Consider the following 13,482-nt stretch of genomic DNA (forward strand, 5'->3'; position numbering starts at 1 on the left):
CCTCTATCTTTCATGACCCTGACACTGTTGAATGGCACCGGCCAGTTATTAGGTAGGATGTATCTCAATTACTATTTATCTAATGTTTCCTCGTGACCAAATTCAGGCTATACATTTTTGGCAATAATACCACAAAAGGGATACTGTGTCCTGCTCAGTGCATCATTTCAGAAGGAACAGGATGTGGATTTGTCCCACGTGTTAACTTTGATCACTTGGTTAAAGTAGGGTCTGCCAGATTTCTCCACTGTAAAGCTATTATTCACTTTTTACTTAAATATCTTTGGGAAGACACTTTCTATGTGAATATTCTGTTTCCCAACATAATTTCACCCAGTAATTTTAGCATCCATTAATGATTCTTGCCTGTATCAATTATTTCTGTGGTGTTTGCAAATGGTAATCTGTGCTCTTTATCAACTCTTCTACATTATCCGGAATGCTACTCTAAGGAAGACTTTTTCCTTCTCCCCTGATTTAGTCATTTATTTTTATCAGTAATGACTCATGGATTCATATTTTATTCCATGAGTTATGATTCATTAGTATTAGTATTTTGTTACTCAAAATGTCCCCTATTCCACTAGAATCCCTTCAAGTTGATTCCTAGGTCTTTTTGACATGCTCCCATCTTTTTTTGAGCACATCCCTACTTTCTGTCACCGCAGATTTTCCAGGCTCATGTACTTTTCCTGAGCCAGTTTAGAATTAGCAAAGAGCTAATTTCTCTAAAGAGCTTGGGTTCCCTTTATTGGAGATACCACTAGATATATTCACTGGTTCTGGGGTGTCATTGCTTCAGGTTCTCTCAGCAGATAGAGCTAGAAAGTATATGTATGCATACCTCTGTGTAGATCTATTTATATCTATAAAATCATAAGTTTGTATTGATACCTCCAATTCCAACCAAACATTACAGGGTTCATTCTAGCCTTAGAAGTGTCTTGCTTTTTTTGAATAAATATTTACTGACCACATGCCATGGGCCAGGCTCTGTGCCAGACATTGGGGATATAATATTGAACAAAACAGGGGCGCCTGGGTGGCTCAGTCAGTTAAGCTTCCCACTTAGGCTCAGGTCATGATCTCATGGCTTGTGAGTTCCAGCCCTGCTTCAGGCTCTGTGCTGACAGCTCGGAGCCTGGAGCCTGCAGCCTGCTTCACTTTCTGTCTCCCTCTCTGCCCCTCCCCCCCACACACTCTGTCTCTCTCTTTCAAACATAAACATTTATAAAAATTTTGAAAATACATTGAACAAAACAGATAGGGTCCCTGTCCCTGCCCTCATGAAGCTTAGATTCTATAAGGTACAATTGATAGATTATTCCCCTTTTCTCCAAAATTGCTAAATTTAAATTTATGCTTTCCATTGGCTCCTTCTCACCAGGATTTAAACAACCCACAGAAAGATTTTAAGCAGATAACATGATCAGTCCTTTTTTTTTTTTTTTTTTTTTAGTTCTACATTTCTTAAAAAGTCACTCTACTGGAGAGTCAAAGGAAGAAAGAGCAGACTGGAAGGCCAATTGTCAAATCAGTTGAAGGGGGAGAGGGGTTAAAGTGAATGCAGGGAGGCAATTTGAGGCTGTTAAATAGTACAAGGTAAGAGAACACAGTCAACAGGACTGAGGTGAAGGCGGAAAGAATGGAAATAAATGTATTTGAGAAATATTTAGGAGATAAATGGACCATATTTTGTAACTGACTGAGGGATAGGAGGATGAGGTAAAGGAGAAAAATGACTCAAGGAGGACTCCTAGGTTTTTCAGAGTATGTTCAAAAATACTGGATTCACATTTCCATATATTGTATATATGACTACATGTCTCTTCCATTAAATTGTAAGCAGCCTGATGACAAGAATAGTGTAATAGGGGCACCTGGGTGGCTCAATTGGTTGAGCATCCGCCTCTTGATTTCAGCTCAGGTCATGATCTCACGGTTAGGTTCATGGGTTCAAGCCCTGCCTTGAGCTCTGCACTGCCAGCACAGAGCCTGCTTGGGATTCTCTGCCTCCCTCTATTCTCTGTACCTCTCCCCACCCCCATTGTTTTCTTTTTCAAAAATAAATAAAAATAAATAAAATAAAAACAGTGTAACCATGTATTATTCATATCTTTGTATCCCCAATATCTCCTACAGTGTCTGGTACATAGTTGGAGCTCAAGAAATGTTGAATAAATGATTGAATGGATGACCCTCCTAAGACTTACCAAGTTGAGATTTCAGCTGTAGAAGCTCAAATTAGATAGAACACCTTCATAAAGGCCTAAAACTCCCTAAGTAGAGGAAACCTACTTATGCTGAATACCTATTCTCCCAAAAGGGTATATCCTGGTCTATTAGTTTATTATGTATACTTTCTCTCCTACCATTAACTCATCTTACCCAAGACTAAAAGCCAGAAGCTATAAAATAGAGGTGTTTGGCTGTAACAACAAATTTCTCTTTTCACCTATCCGATTGCCAAAAATTAATGCCTATTAATTGCTTGTCCCTGGCAGGGGGTGGAGGTAAGGTGAGGCCTCTGTTTCCTCATCTCTCAAATGGGGATATGGGGCTGAGATGAGATGTTTCTAGCCTCGAGCAGGCATTCAGTAAAAGTTGACACGCTGCCTTTCTCTTCACATATTTATATACTCCTTCAAGACCCAATTCAAACCACTCCTCCAACTAGGAAACCTGCCCAGACTGCTCCAAATATGAGCAACTTCTTTTTCCTTCTCTCAGCTCCTGGAATACTTATCTGTAAAATTCTTCAAAAATTAACCAAGGGTAGTCCTGTGATTGCTTTTTTACTTTCCTTTTTACTTGTTATTTAACTATTCACATACTCACACACTGTTCTCCAGTAAAGTCAGATATACTGGGATTCAAATGTCAGCTATGCCATTATTTGCTATGACTTCTTCATCTTCCCAATTTTCAATGTTCTCATCTGTGAAATGGGAGACCTAGATACCTATCTGGTAAGATTGTTGTTAGGATTTGAAATGATGTGTATAAAAAGGGTCCAGCACATGCCACATATTTGGTGGTCAATAAGTAGATGCCAACAAGCACCAGTGAGGGCAGTTGTCAGATCTTTTTCAAATTTCAATCCTGTTCCAGATACAGCACCTCACAGTGTGCCTCACACATGGCTGATGTTTGATATTTATACTCCACCTTTTCCAAAAAAGATTTAAGGCAGCTAGGTGTTCAATAAATATTTGTTAAATGATTACAGGCCACACTTTCCAGTCAGATGTTCTTTCTTCCTTTCTGCTTTTCCATAATAAGCAGAGCACCACAATATTGTGATTTTTTAAAAGCTTTTAATCATCCTTCACCTGTAATGATTTCTTCTGTTGTTTTTTCATCTAATTAAATAAAACCTTAACTATAAAATACATGTTCATGGTGAAAAGGAAAATATTATGAGGTAATAAATGAAAAGTAGACTCTTCTCCCCATATTCAGTCTCACTATCCAGAGGTAATATTTAAAAAAAACAAAAAACAATTTCCTATATATCCTTTTAGAAATCTTTTTTTTTTCTTTTTTTTTTTTTTTAATTTTTTTTTCCAACGTTTATTTATTTTTGGGACAGAGCGAGACAGAGCATGAACGGAGGAGGAGCAGAGAGAGAGGGAGACACAGAATCGGAAACAGGCTCCAGGCTCTGAGCCATCAGCCCAGAGCCTGACGCGGGGCTCGGACTCACGGACCGTGAGATCGTGACCTGGCTGAAGTTGGACGCTTAACCGACTGCCCCACCCAGGCGCCCCTAGAAATCTTACATATACATCCTAAATTAAAAAATAATAATAATAATAAGTGGGATAATACCTGCTTTTTTCACTTAATATATAGGTAGTATTTATTGGTTTTGATGTTTGGCAACTATTCTACCTTCTTTATTACTTAAAGATTTGCCCTGATTTAGCCTCTTAATAATATAAACTCCACAAGGATCTTTTCATTTCTTTTGCTCTACTCTATCCACAGCACCTAAATAAAACCTGAAACATAAACATATGGTCAATAAGTATTTGCTAATGAATGTACTTCCTTTTGAGGAATTGCCTTCATTCACTCACGGTATACTGCCTGCCCTTAGCCAAGTGGCAAGGAACATTGATTAGATCCTCCCTCCTTAGATTCTGAACTGTGAGCAGAATAAAAACAGTTGTAGTTTATTCATTCCAGTGCTGTACCCATTTAAACATGGAATGTTTTGCTACCAATATTCTCTGGTGTAGCTCTTACTTCACTGTTCCTAGCCTGGTCTTGCCTTAAGTAACTCATATCTTTTCAACAAATTTCCCTTCAGTTAAGTTAGTTCAGAATATCTCAGCCTCAGCACCACTTTTTTTTTTTTTAAGATTTTATTTTTTAAGTAAACCCTACACCCCACATGGGGCTTGAACTTACAAACCAAGATCAACAGTTGCAGGCTCCACTGACTTGAGTCAGCCAGGCACCCCAGCACTACTGACAGTTTGAGCTACATAATTCTTTGTTGTGAGAAGCTGTTCTGTGCATTACAGTACATTTAGCAGCATCCTTGGTCCCATCAGATGTTAGTAAAATCCCCTTATGTAACAATCAAAAATGTCTCTACACATTAGCAAATGTCCCCTAAAAGGCTGAATTATGTAGTTGATTTCTGTGGAACAACAACAAAAAAATCCTAACTGATGGTTACTAAATCTTTGGCAACTTTTCCTTATGGCCTGTATAGAAATACCTCATTTGTTCCAATAGCTCAGCTATATATTATTATGTTATATGGGTGTGTCATATGTTATTAAATCAGCCAACTAATAATGGATTTTAAGGCTTTATCTGGTGTCATTTCATAATTTTTTTAATTATTTATTTAGTTAGTTTTGTTCAACACTCTTTCCTCCTTTTCATTTATTTTCTACTATAATCCTGCCAGAAACTCCATACAGGAGTCATGATATTACACCAAAGATTTATATCAAGGAAACAAGCTCAGACATTCACAATTTACTCAAGGTCAGAGTATCTATTTACTTCCTATTTAAGTAGATCTGTTTGATACCAAATTCAATGTTCTAAGAACACTCCCCTTTTATAGAATATATTCACATTTGAATTAAAAAATACTTAATCCTGCTGCTATAAGCATGATCTATTTCAGAAAAAAATGATAAATTTTCTTCATCAAAATTAAAAATTCCTATTCTTCAAAAAATATTCCTGTGAAAAAGATGTGAGTTGGAAGAATAAACTTTATAAAAACACATCTCTCATAGAGGACTTGTGTCCAGAATGTATAAAGAGCTCTTAAAACCAATAATAAGGAGGGGCATCTGGGTGGCTCAGCTGCTTAAGGGTCCGACTCTTGATTTCAGCTTAGGTCATGGTCTCAGTTTGTAGGATCGAGTTCTGCATAGGGCTCTGCCCTGACAGTATGGAGCCTGCTTGGGATTCTCTCTCTCCCTCTCTCTCTGCCCCTCCCCTATGTGCACATTTGTGCTCTCTAGTCCTCAAAAATAATCATTTTAAAAAACAGCATTAAAAAAAAAATAGTAAGAAATGAGTAAACTCTGTTTTTGTTTTTGTTTTTTTAAGTTTTTATTTAAATTCTAGTAAGTTCACACGCTGTGTAATATTGATTTCAGGAGTAGAATTTAGTGACTCATCTTACATATAACACCCAGTGCCATTATTATTTTTTTTAAGATTTTATTTTTAAGAAATCTCTACACTCAACATGGGACTTGAACTCACAACCCCAAGATCAAGAGTACATTTAGTATCCAGTGCCATTGTTGATGTTTTTTTAAGATTTTATTTTTAAGTAATCTCTACACTCAACATGGGACTTGAATTCACAACCCCAAGATCAAGCGTTGCATGTTCTACCAACTGAGCCAAGCAGGTGGCCCCGATCTGGTGTTACTTTAAATAGCAGCTTTATGGAAATATAATTCAAACACATGTAATTCATCCAATTAAAGTATACAATTCAGTGGCTTTTAGTGTATTCAGAGTTGCAATCCTCACTACAATCAATTTTAGAACACCTTCATCACCTCAGAAAGAACCCCCCTGCACACCTTAGATGTCACCACACCCAAGACCCCATCTGTCATAGTCCTAGGTAACCAATAATCTATTTTCTATCTCTTAACATTTCATGAAATGGAATCCTAGAACATGTGCTATTTGGAACTATTTCACTTAGTGTAATGTTTTCAAGGTTCATCCATGTTGTAGCATGTATCAGTACTTCATTCCTTCTTATTGTTGAACAATATTCCATTGCATGGACACACCACATTTCATCTATCCATTCCTCAATTGATGGGCATTGGGCTGCTCCACTTTTTGTCTATTATGAATAATGCTGTTATGAACGTTCACGTACAAGATTTTATGTAGGCATGTTTTCACTTCTCTTGGTTATATACCTGGGGGTGGAAATGCTGGGTCATATGGAAACTAGGTTTTACCTTTTGAGGAATTGCCAGAGTGTTTTCCAAAGTGGTTGGACCATTTTACCTTCTCAACGGCAGTGTACTAGAACTCCAATTTCTTCACATTCTCACCAACATTTGTCCTTTTTTTGAACTGTATCTCCCTAATGGTTAATGTTGGTTAATGGTAATGTATCTCTCTAATGGTTGGTGAATATCTCTGTATGTGTTTACTGGCCATTTGTATATCTTTGGAGAAATGTCTATCCAGATCTTTTGTTCATTTTTTAATTGGGCTATTTGCCTTTCTACTATTAAATTGTAATAAATCTCATGTACTCTAGATACAAGTCCCTTTTCAGACACATGATTTCCAAAATTTTTCCCCACTCTGTGGGATGTCTTTTCATTTTCTTTTTTTTTTTTTCATTTTCTTAACAGTATTCTTTATAGCACAAAAGTTTAAATTCTTTATTGTCAGTCCTTCAGGTAAAAATAGTCTGTCATAAGTAGCCAGTTCAGTTTGCATCTCAATCATTTGTCTTTCTCTGAGACAACTATCATATTTGGATGCAGATGTGTGCACATTTCCCATTTCATCACACAGAATATTAAAGATGTGTGTATGTAAGGGTCACGATTTAATCAAATATTTTTTACTGCTTAATCAAGAGCATTCTTAAGTGAACTTTTGGTTTGTTTTTACTGCATGTGCATGGTGGTGAAAAATATATAACCATTAGTACAGGTTAGTACCAATGCCTTTAATGGTGTTAAGGCACAAGCGGTTTCATCCATCATTACTTGTGCCATCAAAGTAAATGCCAATGCAGTGAAAGGGCAAATAATATTTTAGTATTATTATGAAAATAATCTTGACCTCAAGTAGCCCTAGGGATCTGCTGGACCACATTTTGAGAACTGCTGCTCTATGACATCCATGTTTGTTTGAAAAGGAAGAAAATTCATTATATGTACATTTTCTCATAAAACTGATACTTCAGGGACACAAGAGGGATACAAGAGGGAATATGTGACAAGTTATCTGTGATTTTTGTCTACTTTTGACACACCATTGCATATCCCAGGGACACATAACCCAAAGAGGAATTTAAGCAAAGATAATGAAAAGTAATGGGTCTTCCACCATATTTATGAAGAAGTGAAGAAGGCAAGTTAGTGCATGATGATATTATGTAAAATTATTTACTCTTTGTTAATATCTACTGCATTAGAGTGGATATAAGCTGTTAGGATCCTATTCTCTAAGCAGCAAATAAAGATAAATAGGTTTTAGGCTGTCCACTACAAGGGCCAGTGAAGCCTCTGTCCAGAATTAAGCCAATTCAAAGTAATCCTATAGATTCTAAGCCAGTAAGATGTACTCTGGGGACCAAAGTCCCCCCATAAAGGTCCTTTAGAGACATTATCTACTTAAGAACTACTTAGCCTATCCAAGGATCTTCAAGAACTAATAGCTGTGCTAAAGTAAACTTTTGAAAATAGTTCCAGACCATGGCCAAGTTACTGAGATCTAACTTGTCTTTGTTTCTAATTTATCCTGCATACTACTTCAAAACTAATCCCCCTAAATCATTCTCACCTTTATTCAAGAACTTTTAGTAATAATTAAGAGCTAACACCAATAGAGCTCTTACCATGTGCCCAGCACCGTACTGAACAATTTAAATGAATTTTCTCAGTTAATCCTCCCAGCAATCCAATGAAGTAAATGCTATAGCTCTTTCCCTTGGAGATGAGGAAACTTGATTTAAAGAGATTCAATAACCTGCCCACAGTTGCTGAGTTTCTGAGTGGCAATGCTAAGACTTAAACGTAGGCTCTCCACCCACTGCAGTATTTCCTCAGATACCAGTGGTCTAATAATCACTTACAGAACTTGTTAAAAAACAAAACAAAACAAAACAGCTAATTGGGCACAATGACAAGGCACATCAGAATTTCCAGGGTGAGTCTCTGACTCACAGCAGGCTTAAGAACCATAAGTTAACTTCCCATTCTCTACTCCTAAAGAATAGAGTTGATTTCCTATGTCTAAACTACTCCTCCCAGCAGGATTGTAGGATAAGGGCAAAATTCCTCAAATTAGTCTACAAAGTTCTTCATTTCCTATCACTTGATTCACCCTTTTGGTCTCATTCTGCCCCAAGTTCCCTTTTTGTTTCAGGGCCCCCCATTCATCACAGGCCTTTCCTACCCTGGGTATTTGCACATGCTGTTCTTTGGCCTGGATTGCTCATTCCTCCTCCTCTTCTCTAGTTAACTCTTGCTCTTCCTCAGGTTTCAGCATAATGGACACTTCCTGAGAGACACTTTCCTGACCTCCCTATCTAGGTCAATTCCCTAGCTATAATCTCTCATAACACTATGTACATTTGCAAATTTAAAAAAATTATGTGATTCTCTCTCTCTCACTATAAACTCTACAAAGGTAAGCAATATGCTTGCTTTTGCTCATTATTGTATCCCCAGTGCCTATCTTATTCGTGCCTGTCACATAAATAGTGCACGTTCAATAAATATTTGTTGAAAGAATAGATTCAAGGCCTTTTTATCTATTCCCTACTTAGCCAACAGTGTATTTTTCACTCTCACTCAACAGAGACCTACAATAACAGAGGTTAACTCCTCTCTCTACATCTTTTCATCCTTATCCAGACCCAAGACCCTTCTCCACCTCCTCATCTACATACACCTACAAGTCACTTATTCACCTACAATTCTTCCTACTGCTACAAGGTAGAGCCTAAATTTCCCTTATTTCGTAAAGTTCTCTTTAATACACCAGCCCCTAACAGATGCCTCTAAACCTCTAAATCACTTCGTATTTCCATGCTATTCATTTGGTACTTCATTATATGATGCCACATATCATTATGTAATATTTCATATGTAATTACCTTGTTTTATTTTTTTAGTATAAGCATCATTAGGGAGTTTGTATGTTCTTAAAACAGTAGTTTAATTGGCTACTGGAGTACCTAGGCACATCATAAGTCCTCTGTAAACATCTGCAGAGTGAATTAATGAAGAACTCTCTTTGGCCTGCAATGTGGACTCAGCCTGCAGTTTATTACCAAATTTAGCAAATGACAACTCTCCTTGGAGGGCACTTGTTTATTTTATACTATTTCTCCATGTAATATCTCCAGAGCCCCTTTTGGCAGACAGTTCAAAACAAGGGTGATGGAAGAACATTAAAGTAATATACTATTTTAAATTTCCGGACATATTTAGAGCCCTTCTGCACTCAGCTTATTCTAAACCCATTACAAAATTATTAATATATTCCATATTCTCTAGGATTCCATAACTCTCTTGCCTGAATATCATTTACCACAAGCCTCTAACCCTATATAAAATGCAGTATATTTCAACTTTTTCCCCCCCTCTGGTGAGACTCAGATCTAAGTAATTAAGACTTTTTTCCTTCAAGATCAGAGACTAAATTGTAATTCCAATTATTCTGAGTCTTATTTTTAAATCCAAGAGCTGAGGAAAACAAAGTTGACAGACAAATTGAAATTTAGGCTATACGTGTCACCCATTTCAAATACAAGGAATTAATTTATTTCATGAGTTTTATCAATCATGATTTTTACCCATACTAACTAAAATATATTTAAAAATTAAAATTCTATAGTAAAGAATCATGAGTTGTCCTTATGAACATTTTATATGGAGCTAATTACTTTTTTAACAGCTTTATTGAGATATAACTTACATACCATAAAATTCACCCATATTGTGTACAATTCAATTTTTTTAGTATAAAGAGCTTACCATCATCACTAGAATCTAATTTTGTTTTATATTATTTTTTAAACTGGGATATAATTCACAATGTTGTGTAACTATCACCATTCAAATTCTGGAACATTTTCTTCACCCCAAAAAGAAACCTTGTACTCATTAACAGTCTCTCCCCTTTTCTCTCTCACCGCGCCAGCCCTAGGTAATCACTAATCTACTTTGTCTATGAATTTTTTTATTTTTAAAATTTAATATAAATGGAATCATACAATAAATATGTGGTTTTTGTGACTGGCTCCTGTCACTTAGCCTATGTTTTCAAGGTTCATCCATGTTGCAAGAATCAGAACTTCATTCCTTGTTATCATCTAATAACATTCTATTGCATAGATATACCACATCTGATTTATCCTTTCATCAGTTGATGGATATTTAGGTTGTTTCCACTTTTTTGGCTATTAGGGAAAATGCTGCTGTGAAAATTTGCATACAAGTTTTGTCTAGACATGTGTTTTTATTTCTCTTGGATAAATAACAAGGAGTGGAATTACTAGGTCACATGCTAATCACTTTTAAGATGAGTAACATCTATATTTTTTTCTATTTTGAAGGATTTTTGACACAGCCAGGAAACAGACTTTTCATGAAAATTCTAATATAAAACCCTTTTAAAAGATAATGTTAATCTGCACACAGCTTTGTTATGAACAGACTGTATCGTATTACTTTGTAAGTGGGGGTTCAAATATAAATTCCAAAACGAGGTGAGAACTCCTTTTAGCGTAAATCATAAAACTAGATGGGAGTTTGCGCTAGCCTACTTAATCAATATGCTAGGATTAAATTCTATTTTTTGAGCAGGATATATATATCCATCTCCTTGCGGTGCATAACTACTTAAGAGATAAATACACAGTAAGGGAAGGCTTACCCAGTAGGAGGAGCAATAAATAGGAATTTAAAATACCAAAAACCCTGAGTAAGTTAAATTCTTATTTCCCTCCACTAGCGGGGGCCTGTTTCACATTTCGTGAGAAAAAGGTGAATCGTTAATTATAAATAGTCATGTAAATTGTCAAAGCCTCTCATAAAAGCATCTTTCAGAAATTGGAGGCCAAATAAACTTCTGTTCACATGTTGTTGTTGTTGTTATTGTTGTTGTTGTTGTTTTTTCTGGCAGTGTACACTCTAGTTCAAATATATTCAGGAAGCAAACTTGAAACAGAATTAAGAGCTGATTGTAAAATTCCACATTTAAAAAGAGCGTAAAAAAACACACTTTAACTTTAAAGAAAAATCAAACATCTTGCAAGACAAATCAAACATCTTGCGGCAGAAATTAGGCATAATCAAGGGAAAACTACCAGACGTCCTACCAATCACAGCACTGGAGAACGCCACAGGTCGTCCAAAAGACGCATTCGTTTTAGCCAACAGCTCTTTCCTCCCGCCAAAGCTGTCCCTAGAGCGTCAGAGAATAACCCATCGAGTGATTGATGATTTTTCCCTTTCGATTCCCACCCCCTCCCCCCCCCCAACACACACACATCCACCTGCTTGGAGGTGTCAAAGCGACTCTAAATGGTTAACAGTGACCAGCAGCACAGAGAGAAACAAACACCCCTGACAACCCACAGCTGAGTAAGCAAGAGCTGTTTATTCACGAACATGTTCCATTTGGAGACTGTCGGCGAGCCCTTGAAAGACCAAGCACATTATAGAAGGCTCTTAGAGAGGGAGAGAATAATCTTTTCTCCCCCATCACTCCCCCAAAACACACAGTGAGAAACTCGGGTGGGAACCATCTGGTTAAGGCGGCCCCCACGCCCCCTTGGGAATAATCTCCCGCACCAGTGCATCCGTCCCCTTGCGGGGGTTGTGTAACTCCCCAAAACGAGCTCAGACGCGGCACAGCCTGGCCCCAGCGCCGAGGGCTTCCGAAGGCACTTCTGCCACCCCCACCCCCTCCACGGCCCGCCCCGACGCCGCGAACAGGGCTGGGGACCCTGAAGAGAAATGGCCCTTCAGCCCCCTCCCCTCACCTGGCTCGGTCCCACCTGAGGGCAAGAGCTGAGAAAAGAACAGGCAGGGAGGGCTGACCTTGTTGCTACTGACAGTGGAGAGGCACATCCTGCTGCTTCCTGGAAAGCGGCCCGAAGGACATTTTTCCCCCTGGAGGAAGGAAACGGGAGGGCGCCGGCCGGGCGGCTGCGGGCGCGGCGGCGGTGGTCGGGGCGGGCTGTGCAGCCTCCAGCGGGGACGGTCCGAGGACTACATCTCCCAGGCTGCTCTGGGCCGACTTGCGTCGTGACCCCGGCGCGCACGGAGGCGGTGACTCTTACCTCACAGAGGTAGCTCCTCCGCCAGCAGCAACTCGGCGCCCGCGGTCCATGGACCGGAACCCCGGGCCGACGGGCAGGAACCCGGGCCGCGATTGCCGCCTCCCCGCCCCAGGCTCCTCCTCCTCGCTCTCCACCGCCTCCTCCGGACGCCCGCAGGACGCGCACCGCCGCCTCCGGGCTCGCGGAGCCACCCCGAGAGGTTGGGCAGCGGGTTCGCGGCTGCTGCCGGACTGAGGCCTACTCCGCCGCCTCTTAGTGCTATTGTCCCTGGGCCCGGCCCTGACCAGGTCCACCGGGGAGGGCCGAGTGCGCCGGCTCCGCCGAAGATGCCGGACCAAGCCCTACAGCAGATGCTAGACAGGTACGGGCAGCTTTGGGGGAGAAAGCGAGCCGCAGACCCTCGTCTGGCGCTGGTCCTGCCCGCGCCCGGCCTCGAGGCTCTCCGTAAGCGGAGCCCGGCGTGCCGGGAGGAGTTCCACGGCCGGGGGGCCGTGTGAGGGGCAGAAAGTTTGGAGTCCGTGCTCGGGGAGGACAGAGCGGGCGGCTCGGATGCGTAGACTTAAAGCGAAACTTAGGGAGTGGCGTCGAGTTTTGTTGGAACGCCCTTTTCAAGTGAGAGGGGTTTGGGTTAACCCACGGCGTTAGTTTCTTTTTCTGTTTCTTACTCTCCTCCCCTCCCCCCAAAACTATGTTGTAACGTGTTTGCCAGCGATGTCACTGGCAACAACAACCAGACTATCTTTCAGGGGAATAATCCCCTACGATTTTAAGACTCTTTGCAAAAACCAAGGGTAAGTAAGCATTCTTTTGAGAAGGCTGATAGTCTGATTTTATTCCTCCTTTCCCCCATCCCATCCCCACCCCCAAACTGGAAGGGCAAGAGTATCCGCAAGGGAGCTTTAACGGCCAGAATAGAGGTTGTGGAAAACAGC

At 39.7% G+C, this 13,482-nt stretch overlaps 2 protein-coding genes across 9 annotated transcripts in view; one reads left to right on the forward strand and one right to left on the reverse strand.

The window, feature by feature from the left end:
- CPEB3 (cytoplasmic polyadenylation element binding protein 3) overlaps window positions 1-12,485 on the reverse strand; it is a 196,195-nt gene extending 183,710 nt beyond the window's left edge. For 6 of the 8 annotated variants that reach the window (XM_047825970.1, XM_047825974.1, XM_047825973.1 and 3 more), the window contains exons 1-2: window positions 12,309-12,485; window positions 11,585-11,670 (exon numbers count right to left, since the gene is read on the reverse strand). The gene's annotated coding sequence lies outside the window, so the exon portion shown is untranslated. The remainder of the gene's footprint in view (window positions 1-11,584; window positions 11,671-12,308) is intronic. The other 2 variants (XM_047825969.1, XM_047825971.1) reach the window with 1 other exon arrangement.
- A 70-nt stretch (window positions 12,486-12,555) lies between these two features.
- Window positions 12,556-13,482, forward strand: part of MARCHF5 (membrane associated ring-CH-type finger 5) — a 58,083-nt gene continuing 57,156 nt past the window's right edge. The window contains exon 1 of the mRNA XM_047825355.1: window positions 12,556-12,911. Coding sequence (XP_047681311.1) covers window positions 12,877-12,911 — 35 coding nt within the window. The 5' untranslated portion in view covers window positions 12,556-12,876. The remainder of the gene's footprint in view (window positions 12,912-13,482) is intronic.

The sequence above is a fragment of the Prionailurus viverrinus genome, chromosome D2, assembly GCF_022837055.1.
Source record: "Prionailurus viverrinus isolate Anna chromosome D2, UM_Priviv_1.0, whole genome shotgun sequence".
In the NCBI taxonomy this organism is placed as follows: Eukaryota; Metazoa; Chordata; class Mammalia; order Carnivora; family Felidae; genus Prionailurus; species Prionailurus viverrinus.